Source organism: Panthera pardus, unplaced genomic scaffold, assembly GCF_024362965.1.
Source record: "Panthera pardus isolate Hobbes unplaced genomic scaffold, ASM2436296v1 HiC_scaffold_14, whole genome shotgun sequence".
Taxonomy (NCBI): domain Eukaryota; kingdom Metazoa; phylum Chordata; class Mammalia; order Carnivora; family Felidae; genus Panthera; species Panthera pardus.
In genome coordinates this window covers 473,245-497,901 of record NW_026526699.1, presented here as the reverse complement: position 1 = coordinate 497,901, position 24,657 = coordinate 473,245, and the positions used below count along the sequence as shown (strand labels likewise).

The following is a 24,657-nucleotide window of genomic DNA, read 5'->3' as shown; positions in this document are numbered from 1 at the left end:
GAACCGGGAACAGCCAGAGCCCAGAAACGGAGAAATGCCCTCCACTCCCCTCACCTGCTCATCTCGAAGGCCTGGGACAGGCAGGTGTCCAGGTTGAGGTAGTGGCGGATCATGCGCCGGGCACCGAGGCGCTGCCAGTCCAGGACTCCATAGCTGACCCTATCAGCCACGCGGACCGGCACCAGCGGGAAGTCCTCCAGGACCGGCACCTCGCCGGCCAGCCTCTTCAGCTCCCAGTTGGACTGAACAGCGATGAGTGTGGGCCCACGGCGCTCCTCCTGGACGTAAGGGAAGCCAGCGGCTGGGGGGGAGGGGGCGCTGGGGGGAGGGGCTCACACACAGAAGCCCCACCCCACTCACCTTGTAGGCCAGCAGGAAGCGCTGGATGGCTCTGCAGATGGTTTTCAAGTCGGTTTCAGCCCGAACTTCAAAAGTGTGTTTGGGGGGAGGCAGGAGCTCGGGGCCCACCTTCTCCATCAGGAGGCTGTGCTCGGCGGCGTACAGGGCGCTGAGGCTGGGCATCTGGTTGCTTCGCACCTGGACAGTGGGGGCCGGGTCAGCCCTCTCCCCACGCAGGTGCTGCCGCAGGGACCCCTTTGTGGCTCCACTTCAAAAGCCATCACCACAGGCACCGGGGGCAGAGGCCCGTCCCGCCCAGGGGCCTGTCCCTCCCCGAGCCCCTCGCCAGGAACTCACGGTGTCCAGCACGAACACAGACGCCCTGCGCTGGGAGGGCACAAACAGGCCAAAGAGCGCCTTGTGGCCTTGCGCGTGGTGGTACAGGTAGAGGTGGCGGATGCTCCCTGCGGGGCAACACGGCCGTCACCCCGACGTGCGTGGGAGGCCGGGCCGGGCAAAGGCAGCGGGCACACGTCCTACCTGGTTCCAAGTAGCTGAACTGGGCCAGAGAGCGCATCTCCAGGTGCTCGAGAGCAAAGGTCTCTGCTTCTCGGCCTGAAAGGTGTCTCACCAGCTGTTTATTGACCACACACACACAGCCCAGCTGCACCAGGGCCCGGAACAATAGCGGAACCTGGGAGAGGGGTGGACAGGGCAGGGTGAGGCCGCTGCCCGCGTGTCCTCAGCAGACACGCTGCTGGAGTTCACCGGGAAGGCGGCCCAGAGCTGGGCTGCTAGCCCGTCCACGCCACACGCAATTTTGCTTCCTCCATTCCATCCAGCTGGGAAGATGATCACCTGTGTCTCGTACACGCCCTCGATGTCTGGGGCCGACAATTCAGTATTGATCTCGTTGACATGTTCCTGATACATGTCCTCGGGCACCGAGTACTCGTAGAGGTTGTAGACCACGTTGGAGCGAGGAAGCACTCGACTGACCTGGTGAAACAGGGCGCCAGCCCGGTCACAAGGCTCACCGGTGACGTCTGCTGAACTCACATACTCCGTGCATCCCTTAAATAGTCCTAGGGCTTGTGCAGCCGCAGCCACGTGAGCCCCTCAGAGCCCGTCTCTCCTCACAGGTAAAACGAAAACTGGAAGCTGTGGCTGTAGGTTCAAAAAGCAGCCTGGGGCTCATGAAAAGCAGAGGAGCTTTGGGGCAGTGAGGGGAGCAGGTGTCCCCAGGTTATTTTCCTGTTGTCTGCCAGTCAGAGGACAGGTGTGGGGGAGCCAGAGAGCGGAGCAGAGCAGGGCACCCAAAGGGAAAACCTCCCCACGGAAAAGGTGTCCTCCGAGGTTACAATGCAGCATCGCATCCAGGAAAGCGACAGGAATCTCAGACCATCTGTTCCCCGCCTTCACGCGCCCCGCCCTTTCCAGGGCCGCACGCCCCTGAATCCTGGTGGGGGCAGAGTCCCACCTTCTCCAGAAAGCCTCTGGAGTCAAGTCTCAGTTACAAACTCCCACGTCTCGTCGCAACTAGACGGCAGCGCATTCCGCGCGTCCCAGCACCCACTGCGAAATGCGCACGACAGCCTCAGTAAACGAGCTTCGGGCAGAACTAAACTAGCTGGACCCCACGACAGGCTAACCTACGGGCAGAACCCGGGTGCCAAGGGAACGGTGGGGAGCCAGGGCTGGGGGAGGGGACGATCTGCAAAGGGTCCCAGTTTGTTCTGAGGGAGATAAAACGCTCGGGGACTGGCTGTGGCAGAGGCTGCAGGACGGGACGCACGGAAAGCCACTGAACCGCACGCTTTCACCAAGGGAACCCTGAGGCATGTGACGTCTGTCCAGGGAGGCTGCTAACAGGAGAAGCGCCTATGGAAACAGACTCCAGCCACTGACACACGTCCCCCTCGTCCCTCCCCTGCTCCACAGACATCGGACGTAAGAGGACGGCGCCCCCAGGACACCGGCAACTCCAGTCCCTGAGCATTCGCTCTGTGCCCGGTGCTCCACAGACACCGTCTCACTCCTCACAGCACCCCGAGAAGGTGCTCCAGCACACCCGGCTCAGCGTCACAGCTCACCAGGCTTTTGTGTCCACAAAGCCCCATCCTTTATGTGGCTCCCTCATCGCCGGGGACACCACCTCAGAGGCGGGGCAGACAGCTGACCGCAGCGACCAGCAGCATGTGCTGCCCCGTACCTTGCGGTATGAAGGCCCCTCCTCGGCTTTAGCCACCCGCTGGTTAACATAGAACTGGCGGGGGATGTTCAGCCTGATGCAGTACAAGTCACTGCTGATGACGGCCCACAGCCTGAACAAGCCGGCCTGGCTGGTCTCACTGATCTGGAACGGAGAGAGCAGACCACGTGTCACCTCGACACAAACCGTGCTCACACTCCTGAGCGCTCTCCGGCACCAGCCCCAATCACAGGGCACAAAGGTAACGGAGGGTCCCCAGGATCGTGAGCTGGCCAGACACCCCTTCCCATCAGCTGTGATGCTGCCCTTGGGGGGCATCCCACCCCCCAAACCGATGGCAGCCCGCACCTGCACAATCTGCCACGGAAGGTCCAAAATGCTGCGGGCGGCTCTTCGCAAGAAGCCCCCCAGCCCGGTGGCAGGCCTGTCGCGGACAGCCCCGGGCCGAGGGTCGCCCTCTGCCACCTCCAGACGCCGCCTCTTCTTGCGACCCAGGCGCTGCCGGGCCTGCAGCTGCCACTTCTTCTTGTGGAATCGGAGCCAGACCAGCCACTCTTCCTAGGGCAGACGGTGAAGCAAGTCAGGAAGAGGGGGCAGTCAACACAACCCAGGAGCACGCGGTAAAGCAGGAACAGCCTTGCACAGCAACTGCACCGCACAGCTTCCCAGCGCAGGTGTCTCTGGTGAGGACGCCTCTCACCCATGCAGGGCCCCGGAGCTACGTAGCAGACTCCACGGGAGACCTCAAGCTACAGCTCGGGCCAGGCTGCTGCCCCCGCCCCCACCCACCGGCCACGTCGACGTGTCACCTGCGTGGTCCCGAGGGCCGGAGGCGGCCCCAAGATCTCCTGCCAGGGCACCGTCAGCTCCAGGTCCTGCGACTCCCCCTGGCTCTCCCAGAGGACGCGCTTTCTCCTGGTGGCAACAGGAACCACTGAGCGCGGTGGCTTTGCCAGGCCGAGGTCCTCCATGTCCGGAGCACCAAGGCTCTGTGTGCCTTCTGGAGCCTGGGCCACGCCCACCTGCAAAGACCCAGGAGACTGAAAACACCACGATCTCTCAGGAAACTCCGCCTCTAGAAATACACATGGGGATCAAATGAATAGGCTAAGATACTTGTACACAAAGATGTGCATCTACTGACTGATCTGGTTCCAATTTCTAAGAGCGAAAAGGTCAAATAGAAAACATCAGTCGAGTACGACTATTTTTCCCTTGTTTGCTCTGGGATTCGCTCCTTTTCGTAAGACAGAATAAAATACTGCAAAGAACAGGTCCTCTCTTTTCCTTCCCAGCCCCCAGTGCTCTAGTTTACAGTGTGCTTTTGGGGGGTGGGGGAAAAAAATAGTAAAAATAAAGTTCACTTTGCATTCCAGCAGCTGAGAATTTTCTTTTGGCTCTCCTGATTTCAGCTAAGCCCTTCATTACACTGTCTTTAGTACTGTCTAGTGTCTCTACAGGTTTTTACTTCACAGTTTAGAAAACGGGAGTCCCAAGGCACACTGATGCACTGAGTCCCTGAGCCCAGTTACTGCTCTATTCACACAGAAAACAGTCCTTATCCCTGACAGAAGGCCCAAGGCTTCCTATGCCAGAAGACCCCCCCAGGTGGAAAGAGTTGTCTGTCAGGTACACAGTTTTAGAAAGAAAGAAAAGAAAAGAAACACTCTAGACACTTGAATGGGAGCATCCAAGCCTGGGTAGCATGGGGCCCCCACGAGGCCTGACGGGCACGGCTCGGCGGCCCTGGGCCCCCTACCTGTCTCCTGCCTTCGAGGACAAAAAGCTCACTGATCTTCTTCTGCTTGCAGATGTCATTCTTCTCCAGAAGTTTCTTGTGCAGCCAGTCAGGGTGCTTGACGCGTGGCACCGGGTTCTTCACCTACAAGAAGGTGACACCAATCACTTACCGATCACTTGTCTGACTGCTAGTAGGGGCCAGGCCCAGGTTTCCATGGCTTCTGAGCCACATCAGGCCCTGTCTGCATGGGCGGGGCCTCACCTGCTGCAGGGCCGCAGGGATTGTGATGATCTTCTGTATGGCACTCCCTAGCCGCTCAATGTAGTAGTCCCAGTCCAGGATCTGGGTGCGCACAAGGAGAAACGTTAAGAGGAAAGCAGCAGCAGCCCCGTGCTCCACTCTATACCGCGCACCACACTGAATGTTCCCTGTGTCATACTTATCCCACCTAGAAATTCTAGGGCAAGAGGTACCCATTTCACAGAGAAGGAAACTGAGGCAGAACACTTAAAGAAAGGACTCCCAGGATGACAGTTAGTAGCTGGCTGAGCCAACACAAGAGCCCTGCACCAGAATCTAAGCGCTGCCCGGCACTAGTTTTTCTGGTTTTGTCCTTAAGTGGAACTACTTCCTCACCCCCTGTGTGCAGAGAGGAGGACATCGAGAGTGGAGACTCAGACAGAACGATGACCCGAGTCAGGGATACTGTGCTATCGACTCCTCCTCCCAAACTTCTCAGAGTACAGAAGTCAGCACTCACTGTCCGAATATCGAAGTCTTGGAGGGAAGAACTCTTAAGCCATTTCCGGAGAAAATGCTTCCTCACCATGGGCTCTGCCTGGAAAATGGCGAGTGGGATGGCCCTGGGTGAAAAGAGGCACAAAACTCACAAACACGGAAATCTCTCTAACTCTGTACAGCGTTGACCGCGTACATGTATTTCACATGGAAATAAGGACTTAGAACCTAGATTGTAACCTCTTTTATTTAATGACATTGTTTTGTATAAACCACAGCTAATATCTAATGTTTATCATATTCAATAACCAAATAATCCTTCACTGTATTAAAATACCACGGATTAATGCACGATCCCCCCACTGGTGGCCGTTTGGTCTGTGTTGTTTGACCACTGTTAACAGAGCTATTGCCAAAGTCCTCCCCTAAATTACATATCCATGTGCGTGCATGTAATTAGACATTTCTAAAATGTTACTCATTGAGTAAGATACAGAAGAGTCTATCTGCTTTCCTGAAAGAATGCGCCAGTTTTCATGGCACTAGCAGGGCTACAGGGCAACTGTCAATACCTTTCCTTTCACTGGAGGAAACAGTTGTTCCTGTGAATTTTATAAACACAAAGAAACTTAGAACACAACAAACCCCTGTGCACCTATCACCTAGTCCTATCAAACTTCATGCCTTGCCATTTTACTTCACATTTGAGAAAACAGATACAAGGATGAGGCTCTGTGCAGCGACCCTGACTGTCCTCACAGAGACAAACACAGTCCCTGTCTTGGCGTTTACCAATCCCACGCCTGCTCCCATACTACTATTGTCGTACGTATGTGTAAACAAACGAGAGTGTTGTCCACGTCTGTAAATTTTATACAGATGGAAGTAGACTGCCTGTGCCAGCCCGCGCATTTACCACGCAGCTGCAATTCAATCGTTCCAACGCCCGCATAGCATTTCACTGCATCAAAAACACATCTGCCCATTTTCTGATTGAGGGACACTACGGCATTCCCAACGTTTGCTATTAAACACAATGTAAACCACAGGGGCAATCATCCAGGACACATCCCCAGACGTGCTCAGTTGTGAGGGGAATCAGGCACCATCTAATGCATCATGCACTGCTGGCTTCTCCAAAGTGACTGTCACCACCCTGTGTACATGTGGGACAACTGGTATTAACACACTTGTTTCCCAATTACAGTGAATTTGCACATCTTTACATGCACTGACCATCAACTTCTTCACTTGCAAATTGCCTGTTCATAGAAGTTGCCTACTTTCTGTGTTGCCATTTTCTTAATGATACACAGCAATTCTGCATTTTACTCTCCATGTAATCTGTTTTAGCCTTACACCAAATTCCTTCTTTTGTTAGAACTCTGGGAATTTCTTTTTTTTTTTTAATTTTTTTTAACGTTTTATTTATTTTTGAGACAGAGAGAGACAGAGCATGAACGGGGGAGGAGCAGAGAGAGAGGGAGACACAGAATCGGAAGCAGGCTCCAGGCTCTGAGCCGTCAGCCCAGAGCCCGACGCGGGGCTCGAACTCACGGACCGCGAGATCGTGACCTGAGCTGAAGTCGGCCGCTTAACCGACTGAGCCACCCAGGCGCCCCGAGGGAATTTCTTTTTAAGGAAATATTTGCTGTGTTTCATTCATTTGCTTCCCACCCCCTCCACTCCCGACCTTCCTAGCGTAGGTGAAAACGCACATTACTGACGTGTCTAGCTTTATCAGTTACCTACTGCTATACTACAAACCACCTCAAATTCCATGGATCGAAACAGTAACTGTTTTGGCTTATGAGCCTATGATTGAGGTGGTTCTGCCCGGGGTCACTTGTGTGGCCGCTGTGGCCTCCCCTGCAGGTGTGGCAGCTGCTGCAGGTACCTGGTCCTGCCTCTGCAAGGGACCCCCGGTCCCTAGCAGGCTGACCAGGCAGCCAAAGGGCAAGAGCAGAAGCATGAGGCCTCCCGCAACCAAGGTTCACTTCTGCCACGTTGCATAGGCCGCAGCAAGTCACCGGACTGCCCAGACTCTGTGCAAGGGAAGGAGTGTCATGGGAGGAACGAGGCCCTGTCACAAACGGTCACGGAAGCACTGCTGTGGCCATCTTTGAAACGTTTGCTCTTGTTGGTGCTTAGCACTTCCCCCATCTGCCCGCTGTTCTCAAGGCTTGTCCGCGGAACCACTTCTAGTCCCTGAGCTCTTGGTGGGAAATTCTGCCACGGTTATACAATGATTCGCAGGAAGAAAACCTATTGTTCTAGAAATCCATGCCCTCAACACAGTTTTCTCCTGTTCCATTCACACGGTCTCTGCACGGTTCAAGCAGCCTGATGAGCGACAGGGTGACAGGAGAACCACTGCTGACCCCAAAGATTCCGTAGTCGGGAGTGGAAGATGCCGTCTGACAGAACCCTTTGCTGTCACGCTGAACGTGTTTCAGAAGCTGGAAGACATTTCTGTCTGTCGGTAAAGAGAGCTGAGGCCACAGCATTGGCAGTGCCATGGAGCCTCGGATGCTAGAGCATTCTGTGCAGCTCGCCAGAAAGACCTCTCCAGCCAGGGTGACAATGGTCTCCTCAAGGGTGTGAGTGATCCAGGGCCTGCCCTAGACCTCAACTGAACTCTGTGATGGCTCCCATCATAGCAACCCCCGCTCCAATACACTCTCACATCTCTGTGCCTGCTGACTGACAGGGTACCCTCAGTCTAGGCCCCCACAACCCAGGTTCCGCAGGGGACCAGAGCCCAGTCCCTGTCTTCCACACCTGACCATCCTGCTCTTTACAAGGAAGCTGACATCGCTACCAAGGGACAGAGGTCCCATAACAGACTCAAGCTTCCAACCCGAACATCCAAGACCGTACGGAATCCCTTCCTTAACCCCAGAAACCCTTACCTCTCTGTGACCGGAGAGCCCTCGGGCTTCCGGGAGATGATGTAGCGGCAGCTCAGCCCCGCGTCCTTCACCATCTGATCCCCCAGGAACTCAGCCAGGCGCTTGGCTGTGCTGATAGACGTGGACTTCTGCTCCCCATAATCTTCCAGCTTCCGAGACATGGAGCGGTTCTCAGAGATCAGCTCAAACAGCTCAGAATCAGGCATGTTCGCGGCCTGGAGAGGCAACGAGCAGATCACACAGGAGGAACAGAGCGCTATCCCAAGCTCACCGGGACATCTCCCCCGAGTAGCGAGCTTCTCCAGCCTGATGGGCTGAAGGCAGCGGTACAACACGGTTGTCTCATGCCAGTGAGTAGCAACGCTACAAATCCACACACAAAACCTTAAATTCCATTTTGTCGAACTATGTAGAAAACATTAAAAGACGTTTACTGAGCTAATGACACCAAAGTTAACAGAAAAAGAGGAAAGACAGAATTAGTGATATTTTTCTCCTAAAACAAAAAGAAAACTAGGGAAAGGAGGAGCCAGGAAAAAGGAAAGAGAGACACTAGCCCCCCGGAGAGCCATGGGACTAAGAAGGGAGGAGTCGGAGCAGTCTGAGGACAAATAGCTGTATCTGCTCCTGTGCACATGCACCCCTGACCCCCCGGCCCTGCTGTCCCATGTGCACACATCCCTGACCCCCCAGCCCTGACATCCTGGAAGATTTGTTTGGATCCTGTTTCGTGTGTTTTTCTCTCTCGGTGCTTACTCTCATGTATGGGCCAACTCTACAGAACAAGACAATATGCCTCAAGCTGCAGCAGCCCACAAAGCAAAGGAAGCCAGAAAAGTTCTAGAATATCCATCCCAGTATTCCTTTCGCTTAGAAAACATTAAAATAGTGAAAAAAGCCTACATGATACCCAACATTTACAGATTAAATTAAGTAGTGCAAACTTGACAAATACAGACTAAAGAGTAACAAATAATGATAGATCCCATGAGAAGGTATGTTTCAAGGTAAGCCAACACTGTCATTTAAATTGTAGAAATTGCATATTCATTAACAGGGCCTACAAAGTAAAAAAAAATCAAAGAAGCTGATGGGATCACTGGTAAATTTTTCTCTTACAAATCCTTTCACTATGCTAGGTGCCTCCTTCCTGGAATTCTGTCACTGGGCACAGGGTCCGGCTTCGAGGGACTGAGAGGCACCGACTAGGAAGTCCCGTTTCATCAGAATCAGCCCTGACTCGCCCTGTTCGCCAGGAGCCTGCAGGACCCTCACGGCCAGGTGGAGGGCGGCTCACCTTACTGTACAGCACGTCCAGCCAGTAGTCAGCCACCTTGGCGACGGAGCCATACACTTCTTCTAGGGTGCTGCCCTTGAGGAAGGCCTCAAACACTGAGGACTGGAAGATTTTAATCAGCTGCAGCTCCCCCCGGCGTTTGATCTCGAAGCCCTTTAGCTCAGCCAGGGAACCGTCCTCGTTGAAGACAGCATATCTGGAATCATAGGCGAGCCCAGCGGTGAATGGGGGCCTGGGATGCTGGCTGTTAGTCACTGGCTCTCCACCTTCCCCTTCTCCGTCCAGCCCTCCCCTCCAGCATCTACTAGGCAGCAAACATCTCCCCACCCTGAGGTTCATATTTCTGACATAAAAACAACATAAGAGGCTGCAGCCTGTAAACGAGAATCTAGCAGGTGGAGAGCAGAGATGGCGGGATCTGTGTCGGCAACAGCTTTCCATACTGAAACAAAAAGGTCAAGAAACAGAAGTAGTCCCATCTGGCCTCCTGGTCCACTTCCCGGATGGGTTGTTAAATCTCATTCATTTTCTCCCCAAGCACAAAGGCTGTGGGATTCCTACCTCTTCTTCAGTTTCTTGCCCTCTTCCTTGGAGGCTGGAAGGATCATGGCAAGGTAGGGTCCATCAACCTCAAAAAAGATGCTGTTCTCTGAGCGGGTGACATAGGTGAGTGAGGCTGGCTCAGTCAGCTCCTGGTACTGATCATTGGTGAAGCCTTCCTGCAAAACAAGAGGAAGTGGAGGCAGCTTCACTCCTGACCATCCAAACCTCGAAGTGACCAGTTGCCTGTGAGGACTGACCAGACCAACAAACTGGGGTTCTTCCATACAGTGGACACCACTCAGCCAGAGAAAGAGGCCAAGTTGTGACACATGTCAGAAGTGGATGAACCCAAACACATTCTGCCAAGCCCAGGAGCTTATACACCTTGTTTCCATTCACAGGACATTCTGGAAAAGGCAGAATTAGCATTGCAAAGGAACACACTAGGTAGCCAGGGTCTAGGGGAAGAGAGGGAGAAAGGCTGATCATAGAGGCAGCACTCGGGAACTTCTGAGGGGTGGAACTTTTCCATGTTCTCTGCGGTGGTGGAAACAGGACCCTGTGTGGCTCAAAACCCACAGAACTGCACTCTACGAAGAGTGAATTTTACTGTAAGCAAATTAAAAAGCACCCAACCAGGATGTCGGGCAACCCCAAGGGAAACTGCAGACTGGAACAAATAATCCCACTGAAGGGCCGGCTTCAGTCACTTTGGCAAACCTGGTTGTGACGAGGTAATACAGACTAAAGACAGTAGCAACTATACACACACAGTGTGCTGTAGTCGGTTAAGTTTACGGCACACGGTGGCACGATCCTGAAGCCATTTTACAATTGTACACACACACTAGTGAACAAATAAACATATTGAGAAAATGAGGGACAGGCTTCTCACTGCAAGAGAAAGAAGTGACTAACGGAAAGGGGACTAGATTGGGGCTGGACATATAGATGTGGATTCGTGTCCTTTACGTACATACGTATGTTTTTTAAATGTTTTGAGAGAGAGAGCGCGCGCGCACGTGCGTGTGACAGAGAGTGTGAGTGGGGAAAAGGGGTGGAGAGGGAGAGGGAGAGAGAATCCTAAGTAGGCTCCATGCCCAGTGCATAGCCCAATGTGGAGTGTGATCCCACAATCCCGGGACCATGACTTGAGTCGAAACCAAGAGTCGGCCACTCAACTGACTGAGCCATCCAGGCTCCACTTGCATTTCGTACTTTAAATTTTTTTTTTTTTAATGTTTATTTATTTTTGAGACAGAGAGAGACAGAGCATGAATGGGGGAGGGGCAGAGAGAGAGGGAGACACAGAATCGGAAGCAGGCTCCAGGCTCTGAGCCATCAGCCCAGAGCCTGACGTGGGGCTCGAACTCACAAACCGTGAGATCGTGACCTGAGCTGAAGTCGGACGCTCAACCAACTGAGCCACCCAGGCGCCCCGCATTTCGTACTTTAAAGTGCACACGCAGGGGCGCCTGGGTGGCTCAGTCGGTTGAGTGTCCGACTTCGGCTCAGGTCATGACTTCACGGCTTGCAGGTTCGAGCCCCGTGTCTGGCTCTGTGCTGACAGCTCGGAGCCTGGAGCCTGCTTCCGATTCTGGGTCTCCCTCTCTCTCTCTCTCTGCCCTCTCCTGCTCATGCTGTCTCTGTCTCTCAAAAATAAACATTAAAAAAAAAAATTAAAGTGCACACGCAGAGAAATAAACCTAGATGCATGCGCGGACAGGGCGATCAGGCATATACATATCTCCTAGCTCAATCTGAGAACAGCTAGAAGCAGTTACACCCAGCAGCAATGAGCATCTGCACTTGACCTTGGTTTCCAATACCCTCTCCAATAAAAGGAACCTGGTTCCTCAGAGAAATGGCGGATTCCAGGGTGAGGACTAGGATAACCAAGATGAGGCTAGAGTGCCTTCAGGACCAAGAAGTAAGAAAGTGCTAAAGAAATAAATTAATTAAATTAAAAATGCCCCAAACCCAAACCACAGACCAGGGACACGTGTCAGGAACACGTAGGCAAATGTGAAGGAGGCCCTAGCAGCCCAGGAGGAATGACCTGAGTCACAAAACACCAGGGCAGGCCTGGGTTGTAGCCCTGTCTAACCAATATCGACGACGAAGAGAACTGCTGAGTGGAAAGAGGGGTGATACGCTTCCTTACAGAGGGATTCCAATAAATGTACCAGGACTGTGGGAAAGCGGGAGCCACCGTTGGGGAATGTCATCGCAGAACCACTGTCACTCAAACCAGTGAAAATTAGGGAGACACAGGACATCTGCACGGTCTCAAGTATCTCCTCTAGGGTTCTTCAAGGCTCTGGTGGCTTTAACACATGGCCAGACTCTCCGACACCCCTGCCCGCCGGCGTAGGCTCGATGCCTCGCTCCAGCAGCAGTAGAGGGCGGGGAGACAGCAGCTGTGCCTGGTGACCAGAAGCGCAGACCCTGACACCATGCAGCCAAAGAATGAAACACGGGTCATTATCGCTAGCGTGCCTTAAAAAATGCAAATAATCTCATTTGATAAGATACAACCAACATGATAAGAAACAACAAACCCAAATGAGGGGCAGCCAACAAGACACCTGAGCAGGGCTTACTGAAGACAGGGAGCTGCCAGCCTGGGGGGACTAAGAAGACAGGAGCCCTGGAGAAACCGGGAAATCCAAACAAAGACTGTGGCTTGGTTATGGGGCTGCGCCAACGTGAACTTCTTAGTTCTGATAAGCGTGCCATGGTTTATATATGTGAACTGATGTTAGAGGAAAGAGGCTGAAGCATATATACAAATTGCGTTCTACTTTTAAAACTTTTCTGTAGATCTGAAGTTACTTCAAAATACAAACTTAAAAGCGAAATAGTCTGCTGCTGTCCTACAGGGAACACAGACTCACTTGAGTGTGAGCACAGCATTTTCTGTATAGATCCTCAGGCTACAGAAGAATCTGAACGGCGTCAAGCAGGGTGACGTGACGTTAGGAAGGGGAACGCGCCAGTGTGACAGCCGATGCAGTCCCCCCCCCCCCCAAATCCCCATCAGAGTAGAGACGTTAAGAACCTAGGCCCAGAGATAGCAGGCCCTCCCTGGAGACCCAGGCTCACCTTGACCATGATGTTTAACATGGCCCCAGGGTAGGAGATGGTCACCTTGGGTTTTTTTACACTGGTCGTCTTGATGACAAAGTTTTCAGGGAAGCTGTTGGGCAGGACGCACCATATTCCGTCTGTGTCCAGCTCTAAGGGCCTCCTTTAGAAAGAGAGAAACGAGGCCACGTGGATGCTGGACCATGGCCTCCATGCAGGAAGTACCCAGTGTGAAGGCCCTTCCAGGCCATGGACCCAAAAACACAATGCCCACATGCTCACTCCCCGTCTGTGCCCCCCAGCCTTCCCCCCCTAGGCTGTCCACTCCCGGCAGCTGACCAGAGCACAGCGCTCACCCGATCTGTTCGATCAGTTCCCGCGCCTGGGTGATGATGTTGGCTCCCGTGAAGCAGACAATGCCTGCCATCTCCATGGAGTACCAGCGAGCCCTGAGGAAGACAGTCACAGCCTGGGGGTGGGGTGGGTAGGGCTCCCCGCAAAGGGTCCTTAGAGGAGGTCAGGAGGACACCGCGGAGGGGACGTCTGAAGTGGGGCAGGAACCGCGGCAGCACGGGGCCGTGCTGAGGACACTCCTCCGCCCCGCTTCAGGGTGTGGGGCTGGAGGCGGCATGCTCTCTCGGTACCAGCCCAGATGGTCCCGTGCCCCGCCCCCCCCCCCCACGAGCCCTCTCCCCCTGTCCCCAGCTCCGTCTCGTGCCTTCTCCATCTCCCAGACCCGACGCTCATCCTCCGACTTCTCAGGGAAAGCACAGGCCCACAAACACCCTCAACTCCCCGCCAGACACCCGCCTCGTTGCCCCCAAACCGGGTCTCACCCACAAGGTCGGGCGCCCAGAGGCCGGCCCCTCCCGGCCCCACTTTTCTCCCCCTCACCCAAACCCAACAAACCCCAGCACCCCATCGTCCTCCTCCAGAGCCTCCATGCTGCTGCTCCTCATGACCCTGCCCACGGCGGCCAGGCCTCTACAGCCTGCTCTCCCCAAGGCCCTCACCCACCTGGCTGTACATCTCCATCAGAAAGAGCATCCATCTCGGCTTTCAGACCCCCCCACTCCTGGCCATCCTGACTCCTCAGACAGCTTTACACCCCCCATGGCTCACGTGGTGCTTTTTCAGGGCGGCCTAGACCCTCTACAGCCCCCCGGTTATGCCATTCACCAAGTCACATAAATACACCGGAAACTGCCAAATCACCGTCTCCAGCCCAAGACATTCCGACAACACGTCCGTGGTACCGGTCCCCGGCAGTCCAGACGCCCTGGGTCGGCGCAGCCGGACGCCCCCACCCTCGCGCCCGCCCCGGCTCTCCCCCCCGCGCTCCACGGAGTGAGGCCCTCGGCCGGGAGCCCACCCTTTGCGCATGACGTAGCCGTAGAAGGAGTTCAGGATGCACTTGTGCGCCAGCTGCAGGGAGTCGTACAGGACCTCCATGTTCTTGCAGCGCTTCACTTCGGCGGCGTCGCCCACCTCCACGGCCGCAGACAGCTTCTTCTTCCACACCTGGAACCACACGCGCACCGATCACCAACTCGGTCCCTCCAGCTCAGTCTACGGTCCACGGCCCGGCATTCTCATATTGGGAAAATGTCAAATCTATAGAAACCTTCAAAATCCAATACAAGCGAAGACTATAGACACATCGGGAAAAACAACCGTTGATGCTCTGCCACGTTTCCTTATCCCGTTCTCTCTAGTGGCACAGCCAGATGAACAGGGCAGACATCGTGACCGACCCCCTAGAGACTCCAGCACATGGTTTCTTTCTTTTTTTTTTTTTAATGTTTATTTTTGAGGGACAGAGCGACAGCGCGTGCACAAGCGCACAAGCTGGGGAGGGGCAGAGCGAGAGGGAGACACAGAATCCGATGGAGGCTCCAGGCTCCGAGCTGTCAGCACAGAGCCCGACACGGGGCTCGAACCCACAAACCATGAGACCCCGACCTGAGCCGAAGTCAGACGCTTAACTGGCTGGGCCACCCGGGCGCCCCACGTGTCCAACTCTTGATTTCAGCTCAGGTCATGATGCCAGGGTTGTGGGACAGAGCCTGTGTTGGGCTCCTCACTGAGTACGGAGGCTGCTTAAGATTCTCTCTCTCTGCCCCTCTCCTGCGTGTGCTCTCTCTCTAAAAAAAAGTAATAAAGTAATATAAAGAAAGAAACAATTCAGGTATCTGTTGAATGCCTACTATGTGCCAGGTATTGTGTAGACTCTGAAGAACAAGACAGACGCTTTTAGTGCTTGTCTGAAGAGAGAGAGAGAGAATAAGTAACTTAATAGTTAATTAACATGAAAAGGTATGGCAGTTCCTCAAAAGGTTAAAAACGGAATTAGCACAGGACCCAGCAATCCCGTCGGGGTTCACACTCAAAAGAATGACATCAGGGACTTCAAGAGATTTGCACACCCACGTTCACAGCAGCATTCTTCACGGTGGCCAAACCGCGGAAGCAACCCAGTGTCCGTGGACGGGGGGTGGATGCACACGATGTGGTGCGTACACACAACGGAGTATCATTCAGCCCCGAAAGGAGATTCTGACACCCGCGACTACACGGACGAACCCGAGGACACGACACGAAGGGAAAGAGCCGTCATAAGAGACAAACACCGCGTGACTCCCCTTCCGTGAGGGCCTAGAGGAGCTGGACTCAGAGACCGAAAGTGAGATGGGGGGCTTGTGGTTAAATGGTGCCGAGTTTTAGTTCTGCGAGATGAAGAGTTCTGGCAAGGCCCGGGGGTGGCGGCTGCATAACAGTGTGAACGCACCCAACGCCACAGAACCGTGCACTTAAAAACGTTAGGTTTTATGTCGCGTATCTTTTACAGTGACAAAGTCTATCAGAGCAGGGACCTTACCGAGTCCAACAATGAAGGAAGGTCTTTCAGGAAAAACAACCCCATTTGCTTAAGTATAAAGCTACAATTTGTCATGACAACTGAGGTGGTATGTGTCTTCCCTGATCCTCCTGGATGAGCCAGGCCAGTAAATCACCCGAATTCGTCCCCATCGGAGGCTGGCAAACTACGGCCATATGGCCAATACCGTGCTCATGCAGCCTCCGCTTCTGCTCCGCTGCTCACCTCCCTGCTGCAGCGGACACGGCTCCGTTCCTATCAAATTTTATTTATAAAAAGTCTGCCCACCCATAGTCAGCTGATCCCTGCTCTAAATAAATATTTCAAAAGCAACCATTCAAAATAGTTTCAAGGCCTCAGGCCCTTAAATCCTCAAAACTAAAAATAACCGAGGGGCGCCTGGGTGGCTCAGTTGGTTATGTGTCTGACTCTTGAGCTCATCCTAGGTCTTGGTCTCCAGGTCATGAGTTCGGGCCCCTCGCCGGGCTCCACATCGGGCATGAAGCCTACTTAAAAACAAGAAACAAACAAACTCAAAACCGTGCATTCAATTACTTTCCAAACGCGTGAGGCTGGGAGCCACACATCCTAACTGGGGAAGTCATGACTGTCCAGACAGCACCAAGCAAGGACTCTCATCTCAGAAACTAGACTGTTCTGACTTCACAAAGGTCAGACTCGCCTTGTGGAGACCCTTGAACTCATAGCGCCTGTCCCGGAAGGCGCGCACCGTGTCCACATAGAAGGAGTTCTCCCGCTGGCAGATGGTGGTGAGGCGCTCCTCCACTCTGGTCACGTGGATCTTCTTGTAGGCCTTCCGGCAGTAATCTGCGGCACAATCGAGAGCAGGGGAGCATGTGAGACCCCAAACAGGACATAGCCGGGCCACCTGTACGTAGCCAAAGGAAGTCAGGATAAGGCCGACACCAACAAATGAAGCTTCCCAGGTCAGTACGGAGGAGCACGAAACTCAGAGAGACAGTGCTGGTTTATCCTATCAAAGGACAGCCCAGCGTGAACGGGCCAAATTCGGCAAGAGCCCGGGAAGCAGAATTCATCATCCGAACATTCACTGAGGGAGAAATAAGGAAAAGGAGGCTAGGAAGAGATAGTTCACAGTGATCTCATCTCTTATCTAGTGCAACATCTAGTTTAGATGACATCAAGCTGTGACATACCAGAAAGGCCCAAGTCAGAGGAACCACAGTGTTTGGAAACTGCTCACCTGACAGCCTCCGCTTCTCATATTTAGCCTGCTCCTCGCGGGACAGCTCGTGAAAGGCCCGGGCTGGGCCCTCTGCAGTCAAGGGAGGGAACTTCTCTGACTCCAGCTGGTGCTGGATCCGATGGTACTCGCTGCGACTGGCTGGCACTAGGAGGGCGACAGAGGAGAGTCTGTGACAGAGACCTATGCACCCGCTGCCTGCTGAGCCACCCGGCCCCTGCCCCTGGGTCGCACTCACTGAACTCGCCCCTCCACTGCCAGGCCATCTTCCTCTGGCAGTCTGCTCCAGGCTTGTTGAAGTCACAGGCAGCACAGGTGGCCTCGTCCACCACGGCAGAGGGCTGGGGGTGGGGTTGGGTGGGGGGAGTGCAGCAGTTAGTATTTGGGCAGAAAAGAGCTCGATTCTGACAGGGGAATCCGTCTCACCTGCAGGCGGTTTGTCAGGATGATGTTGGGGTACATGGCCCCCACATCCAGGTGGTAGATAAGGGGACACTCGATTCTGTTTGGGACATCTTTCAGGGAGGTGAGCTTGGTCTTAATCTGATCACACACCTACGGAGAAAGGAGAAAGACTGTATAGACATCAACAAAGCAAGCACGTGGGTCCCAGAAGGACAGCAGACGCTGGCCACCAATGCTAGGTCCGGGAGGTACAGGAACCTCACAAGGAAAGAACCCTAAGGAGCACAGCATCTCAGGAAGCAGCAGCCTCCACCCCAGAGGACCTTTTGGGACTGGGAGAAAACTGAAAGACTGTGGACTCAGATGGCAGGGCCCACCCGCCAGCAAGGTGTAAGACCCAGCTCGAGTATCAACAGCACCCTTCCTGGGTGCCCTGTGTGCATGCACAGTGTGGGTATGTGATATCCCTGCCTCAGCAGCCCCTCACCTGACACATGAGAGGCTCAAGAGCTTAGCAGGGGCTCAAGCACAGGCGCCCTTAGCCCAAACGCCACACTCTGAACCTCGGTGCTAGATGGTCCCCAGCATTACTTTACAAACCGATGAATCAGATTTGTTTCCAGCCAGAGGTTAAACTGTTATGTAAAAAAACCCTCCTGGTACCTAACACCTAGATATCCTGCATGAAATATGAGGACTATCCCTGTAAATGCAGAACTGAGTTTCTAAGTTACCCCAGAGGGCAAGAGCGAAGAGGAGACTCAAAACCAGAGCAGAGAGCTACATCAGCGGTGGCCTGGCAGAGGCCAGGCTCTGGGTCGGGGTCTCTAGGACCACTCCCAGGTGCAGTGACTCACAGTGCAAGGACACAGAACTCAATCAGCAAAGGGGAAAGGCACTGGGGCAAGGTCAGGAGGAGGTCAGGCTCAAGCTGGGATGAGCTTAATTCTCCCGGCATCAAACCGGGACATGTGCCTGATGCCATCTTGCTCATGGACCCAGTGCCCAGAGTGTTCACTGGGCACTGGGCACCTGGGCACCTTGGCCCGCACACACCCAAACCACAGGCTCCCAGGAGGGCGGTGTTCCGTGTGAACAAGTGTCTGCACGAGTGAGCGAGGTTCAGGAGGGACTCCTGTCCGAGAAAGGAGAGAAACCTCCCTCCTGAGACCCGAGCTCCCGGCCTCACGAGCAGGCCTTTCTGAGGTCGGCTGCCTTGGCCCAGGGTGTGTGCACTCCCGCACGGTTCTCGTGCCTCCTCAGGGGCAGGAAGCCTGCACACAACAGGGGGACGAAACAGAACCCCCCCAAAAAGGCAGGACCAACAAAGGCCACCTCTGTGAAAGAATAAACTACAAGCCTGCTCACCAAAATCACATCTCCTCTGGGCTGCACATCTGGCACCGCAGGCTAGTCCCTCTAATAAGTGTGGGGTTTACGTTACACTCCACTGGATCTGGGAACCCTCCGGCCCAGGAACCAGGTGACAAGGGACCCCGGCCACAAACAACCGTCAAAGTAACTGATGGCCCCCGATGGGCTGCAGGAGACTCCCTGCTGAATACAAATTCACATCCCAAAATCACAGAGCATGGGAAGAAACACCCCCATGACCAACAGCAGACACAGGGGGAGGCCACTGAGAACCCGCGAGAATAAGCCTCCCAGAGTAAACGTGGGGAAACTAGCACAATTAAAAATACTAAAGACCAAGCCCTAAATAAAACAGGGAGAGAAAGAGTCCACTTCTTTTTTTTTTTTTTAATGTTTATTTTTGAGAGAGAGACACAGAGTGCGAGTGGAGGAGGGTCAGAAAGAGAGGGAGACAGAACACGAGTGGGTGAGGGGCAGAGAGAGAGGGAGACACAGAAGCAGAAGCAGGCTCCATGCTCCGAGCTGTCAGCACAGAGCCCGATGTGGGGCTAAAACTCACAAACGATGAGATCAGACCTGAGCCGAAGTCGGATGCTTAACCAACTGAGCCACCCTGGTGCCCCTAAAACTAACTGTCTTCTAATGGTGATATATTCACTCTCCCAAAACTAATACCTGATTGCATCATAACATTAATATGTACTTATCTGGTAAGTTCATTCTGCACAAAACGTACACATCGGAACTGGAGAATTAGTATATTTAGAAGTTAATCTAATGACTCAGGAAACCTCTGGATGGGACCAGATAATAAATATCTTAATTTAGGTTTTGTGGCCACACAATCTGTCACAATCTTTTTTTTATAACATCTTTAAAATGTAAAAGCTATTCTTAGCTTGCTGGTTACATAGGCCTCATGGGCTATAGTTTGCCAACGTCTGTTATAGACATTTAAGAATAGAGAAAACCAGGGGCGCCTGGGTGGCTCACTCGGTTAAGCGTCCGACTTCAGCTCAGGTCATGATCTCACGGTTTGTGGGTTCAAGCCCCACGTCGGGCTCTGTACTGACAGCTCAGAGCCTGGAGTCTGCTTTGGATTCTGTATCTACCCCTCTCTCTGCGCCTCCCCCGCTCGCTCTCTCCTCTCAAAGATAATGAACATTTAAAAAAAAAAGCTTAAAAAAGAATAGAGAAAACTAAAAAACATATGAATAAATACGAAGACTAACCAGGAGAGTAGCCATCTTTTTTTTTTAATGAAATGTGTTAAATTTGGAAGTCATATTAGAAAAATCATTTGAATGAAAAAATTGCCTTTAGTATTAAACTCCTTAAGGGGCGCCTGGGTGGCTCAGTTAAGCATCATTCGACTCTTCATTTCAGCTCAGGTCATGATCTCACGGTCGGGAGATCAAGCCCCGCGTCAGGCTCTAGACTCTGTGTGAAGCCTGATTGGGATTCTCTCTCTCTCTCTCTGCACCCCTACCCCTGCAAGCTCTCTCTCAAAAAACAAAACACAACAAGAAAATATTCCTTAAAACCCTCCAAAGTAGTCAAAATAAAAAAACACACCAAAAATTATACAGCAACAATGACTAAAAGGAAGAATGTTTATCATATACAACAGAAAATACCAGAAGTATTAATATTTGTTCCTAGTTGAATTTTAAGCAAATCAATCATTTGAATAATCACTCCATCCTTCTCCACCGAGGCAGGTCCTGAAATGCCAATGAGGAGGCCCATGGAGACAGTCCAGGTAAGAGGGGGGAGGGAGGCACAGTTCCCACGGAACACACCTGCGCTGCCGAGATCCCCGGCTGGCACCTCCCCTCAGCATCCTCGGGATGAGATGGCCCCTCGGGAACAAAGAGAGGAGTCCAGTGCCCTCTAGAACACACTTTAGAAACCGCGAAGGAGCCATACTCCGTCCTCTAGGAGCCTACTGCTGGATTCGCCAGGGTGTCTAGAGTCCCTCCGATCAGCATATCTTTGTTCTCACTCATTTCACTATTTCTTCAAGTTGAAAGTGTGTTCCTTCTAAGGTGTTAACTCACATTTGTTCTTTAGCCTAGCCACTCTTCTAGGTTGTTCTTAGTTCCCTTTTTTTTTTTTAAGTTTTTTTAACGTTATTTGTTTAAAAAAATTTTTTTTTTTTTAACGTTTATTTATTTTTGAGACAGAGAGAGACAGAGCATGAACGGGGGAGGGTCAGAGAGAGGGAGGCACAGAATCTGAAACAGGCTCCAGGCTCTGAGCTGTCAGCACAGAGCCCGATGCGGGGCTCGAACTCACGGACCGTGAGATCATGACCTGAGCCGAAGTCGGCCGCTTAACCGACTGAGCCACCCAGGCGCCCCTAATGTTATTTGTTTTTGAGACAGAGACAGAGTGTGAGCAGGGGAGGGGCAGAGAGAGAGGGGGACACAGAATCCGAAGCAGGCTCCAGGCTCCGAGCTGTCAGCACAGAGCCCAACGTGGGGCCTGAACTCAAGAGCCGTGAGATCATGACCTGAGCCGAAGTCGGATGCTTAAGCGGCTAAGCCACCCAGGTGCCCCCAGGTTGTTCTTAGTTCTTAAAGTGTATGGTAGCTGGAGCTGACAACAGCTGCACAGCACTTTACAGTGTACGAACACAGCTTTCTCACGTGTGAGAGACCAGAGAGCACAAGCAGGGGAGGGGCAGAGGGAGAGGCGGAATCTTAAGCAGGCTCCACACCTGGCACAGAGCCCAGCGTGTGGCTCGATCTCAGGACCATGAGATCGTGACCCGAACTGATATCAAGAATCTATTAAGAGTTGGATACTTAACTGACTGAGCCACCCAGGCGCCCCTGTAACCACATTCTTATTCAAATTCTGCCTAGTGAGTCTGTTCTGAGACATTTCTTAGAGAGAGACAGACAGAGAGGAGAGATGGGGAGGACGAGGAGAGAATCTCTGCCCTGAGCGTGGGGCCTGATGCGGGTCTCCATCTCACAACCTCAAGATCATGACCTGAGCTAAAATCAAGAGTCACACGCTTAACTGACAGACCCACTCATCTGCCCCTGTTATGACATATTTCTTGAAATCAATCCTAAAACTCGTAAAAGCTCCAAACCACTAGTGACTCAATATGCTGTAGTGTTGAGCAGTGCCCGACAGACACACCTGAGAAGTGCCAGGTGTGTTCAAATAAGACAAGCAAGGCGGGAGGTACCTGGGGTCTCCAGGCACGTAGCACTTGTAAATGGTGCTTTCTAACCATTATTGGACAGTTTTTACAGTCACTATATTCTACTCTGTCACCTGTAGGAATTGACTATCATCACTTTTAAAGTCTCCTTAACAACAAAAATTAAAACCAGTGGCTCCTCACTGCCTACAAAATAAAGTCCAAATGAACTGGGCATAAGGCCTATCCCTCGCCTTTGTCCTGCGTCCACCCACCACTATGTTCTAAGCAATAGCCAGCTCAAGACCCCACGGCCAACTTGTGAATCTCTACCATCTCCCAAAGCCCAGTCATTCACCGTAACCACAACACTGTCCTGTGCCCCCCAAGCAGACCAGAACAGACTCTGTATCACCTGGCTCGGAGCCCAAGTATCAGCACACAGTAGGTGCATGCTACTGAAAGCAGCCAGTCTACAAGCAGGGCGTGTGAAGACGGTCTCTCCTGGCCCCCGGAGCGTTACCTCTTGGAAGTTGGTGACCTGCTCCATGGGCACCTTCTCCTCTTCCTCGATGGCATGACGCATGGTCTTCTCCACCCGCTGCAGCAGGAAGTCAAAGGCGGCAGGATTCTAGTACAGATGACCAAGAGAGAACGCAAGTGAGAAGGGAAAACGCCCTCACACGTACCCAACTACCTCGGGCAGGACACTGCCGGGACCGGCCCGGAGAAGCCAAGGGCTTGTCCCGCAGCACCTCAGTCAAGGACAGGCCAGACAAGGGAGGGCTGGTGAGGGACCCACAGGGCAAGAAAGGGGTGAGGGCTGTACTGCAGCCCTGGAGGCTTCTGGGTCTCAGCCCTCGGGAGAGCGGGGAGGGCTCACCATCCTGAACCGGCAGGGGATGTCACTGCGGAACACGCCCGACTCCAGGGCCTCCACGTGGCCACCCACATAGGTCTCGGCGTCCAGCACGTGGCCATCATCGGTCAGCTTGTTAAACTCCTGCTCCTGCTTGTTGGGGAAGATGATGTTGGCATGGAAGGCCTGCACCATCAACAAGGCCTCACACAGCGTCCCGGAGCCCTTCCGCAGCACCTGCGGGGGAAAAGCCAGACTTCAAACCAAACGCCAAAATCACACAGCTGCATCCACGGCAGCCGCCGGGGACAAGCTCCGAGGGCGGCGGGCTGACACCGGCACACGGGGCCGGGAGACGCACTGACCTCGTCAGGCTCCATGGGGATAATGGTGCAGAGGGCGAATATGAAGGGGTGGACGTACTTCATGTACAGGTAGTACGTGGCCACCGCGTCTGACACCGAGTATGTGGCCAGAGTCTGAGGAGAGAACACAGGGCGGTAAGAGCGACCAGGAGCCGGGCAGGCACCGTGTGGGAGCTACAGGTAAAGGCCGTGAGGAGAGGCGCGTGCCTGGGGCTGCTCGGTGGCCATCCGGCACATGTCTTCAGGGTCCAGCTCCACAGGGTCGTAGCCCAACTTGGCTTTGGCAGCCGCCTTGAGGTTGTGACTGCCCACAGGAAGGTAACTGTCCCTCTTCACCCACCTCGGAACAAGAACACGTGCAAAGGTCAGAGATGGCTCTGAGACACAGCCCACGCACTGCGAGAGGCAGCCCCGCTGGACACGACACAGAAAGACGGCTCGTCCCAACAGATACGCCCAGGATTGCCACCGAGACCCCACACGGCACAGGCGCCTCGCGAAGCCTCTATCCCAGATCCAGGTAATCTCACAGATACGCCCACAAACACAAGGAAACGCCAGTCTCCCGAGTCCCATGGCCTCCCTCTGTCCGTTGTGGAGAGAGAACGCTGAGCAGGAGGGAGCCCTCAGCCCCTCCAGCTTGTCCCATGGGACTGCCAGTCTGCCCTGCTCTCCCTGCTCAGGCGCTCTTCTTAACCTCCTCTCTGCTTACACAGTCCCTTTGGCTCGGAAACCGGGGGCTACCCTGCGCCCCTCACCCTCACACCTGTCTGCAAATCCTCCCTGTGAGGCAGCTCCGCGACGGATGTGGTCGTGTCCCTGGCGGCCACAGCTCTCTCTTGACTGCATCAAGTCTCCCCTCCCTCAGCCTCCGGACCCTTGGCCGTCCTCACTCCTAGAAGTGCCCCTGGGATCTCCCAATATCGCCGCCTCCTCTGAAGCCCCCTCCCGTCCTTTTTCTTCTCTTCTGGAATCCGTTGATCACCACGCCCCCTGCAAGTGGCGTTCCCAGGCCTGCTTCTACCTAGAACCCACCCTCCTGCTCCAGAGCCCACCCCAAACCCTGAGAACCAACATTCCCTGTGTCCCAGGTACCCCTGCCCCCCGCCCAGGTCTGTGGATGCCCAAGTCCACCCCTCTCCTCACTCCCATCTGTCCCCTCCGGCCCCCACCATAATGCCAGCCCCCCCAAGATAAAATCTGCCTCCCCACAGGGTACAGGAGGCCCACAAAACCTCCTTTCTCTCCAGCCTGGACACCCCTGGCTGCAGCAGCCTCACCTCCGTGGGGAGCTCTCACAGCACCGGGGCCTGACTCAACCCGGCCTCTTTCTGTTCTGGCTTCCCCAGCCCGAGGCCTGACACTGATGTGTTTGCTGGTGGAAGGAGTAATGAACACACAAGGGAAGACAACACGTCCCCAGACCCAGCCACAGCCGCTGTCCTTGAAGGTGATGGAGCTGCAACATTGGCCACCATCCTCCCTCAAAGGGACGCAGACAGGGCAAGGGTGTGCAAGAAGG

The 24,657-nt window shown here is 53.8% G+C and overlaps 1 protein-coding gene across 1 annotated transcript in view; it reads right to left on the bottom strand.

Annotated features, from left to right (window-relative positions):
- The window catches only part of POLE (DNA polymerase epsilon, catalytic subunit), a 45,642-nt gene that overhangs the window by 12,443 nt on the left and 8,542 nt on the right, over nt 1–24,657 (bottom strand). Inside the window, exons 13-37 of the mRNA XM_053901845.1 lie at nt 23,343–23,475; nt 23,136–23,249; nt 22,795–23,007; nt 22,435–22,542; nt 17,399–17,527; nt 17,211–17,313; nt 16,973–17,119; nt 16,430–16,575; nt 14,242–14,390; nt 13,226–13,318; nt 12,888–13,032; nt 9,801–9,958; nt 9,240–9,435; nt 7,943–8,157; nt 5,053–5,155; nt 4,554–4,634; nt 4,311–4,433; nt 3,361–3,573; nt 2,900–3,109; nt 2,552–2,695; nt 1,198–1,338; nt 880–1,033; nt 697–803; nt 361–537; nt 55–278 (exon numbers count right to left, since the gene is read on the bottom strand). Of these exons, the coding sequence (XP_053757820.1) occupies nt 55–278; nt 361–537; nt 697–803; nt 880–1,033; nt 1,198–1,338; nt 2,552–2,695; nt 2,900–3,109; nt 3,361–3,573; nt 4,311–4,433; nt 4,554–4,634; nt 5,053–5,155; nt 7,943–8,157; nt 9,240–9,435; nt 9,801–9,958; nt 12,888–13,032; nt 13,226–13,318; nt 14,242–14,390; nt 16,430–16,575; nt 16,973–17,119; nt 17,211–17,313; nt 17,399–17,527; nt 22,435–22,542; nt 22,795–23,007; nt 23,136–23,249; nt 23,343–23,475 (3,726 nt within the window). The remainder of the gene's footprint in view (nt 1–54; nt 279–360; nt 538–696; nt 804–879; nt 1,034–1,197; nt 1,339–2,551; nt 2,696–2,899; nt 3,110–3,360; nt 3,574–4,310; nt 4,434–4,553; nt 4,635–5,052; nt 5,156–7,942; nt 8,158–9,239; nt 9,436–9,800; nt 9,959–12,887; nt 13,033–13,225; nt 13,319–14,241; nt 14,391–16,429; nt 16,576–16,972; nt 17,120–17,210; nt 17,314–17,398; nt 17,528–22,434; nt 22,543–22,794; nt 23,008–23,135; nt 23,250–23,342; nt 23,476–24,657) is intronic.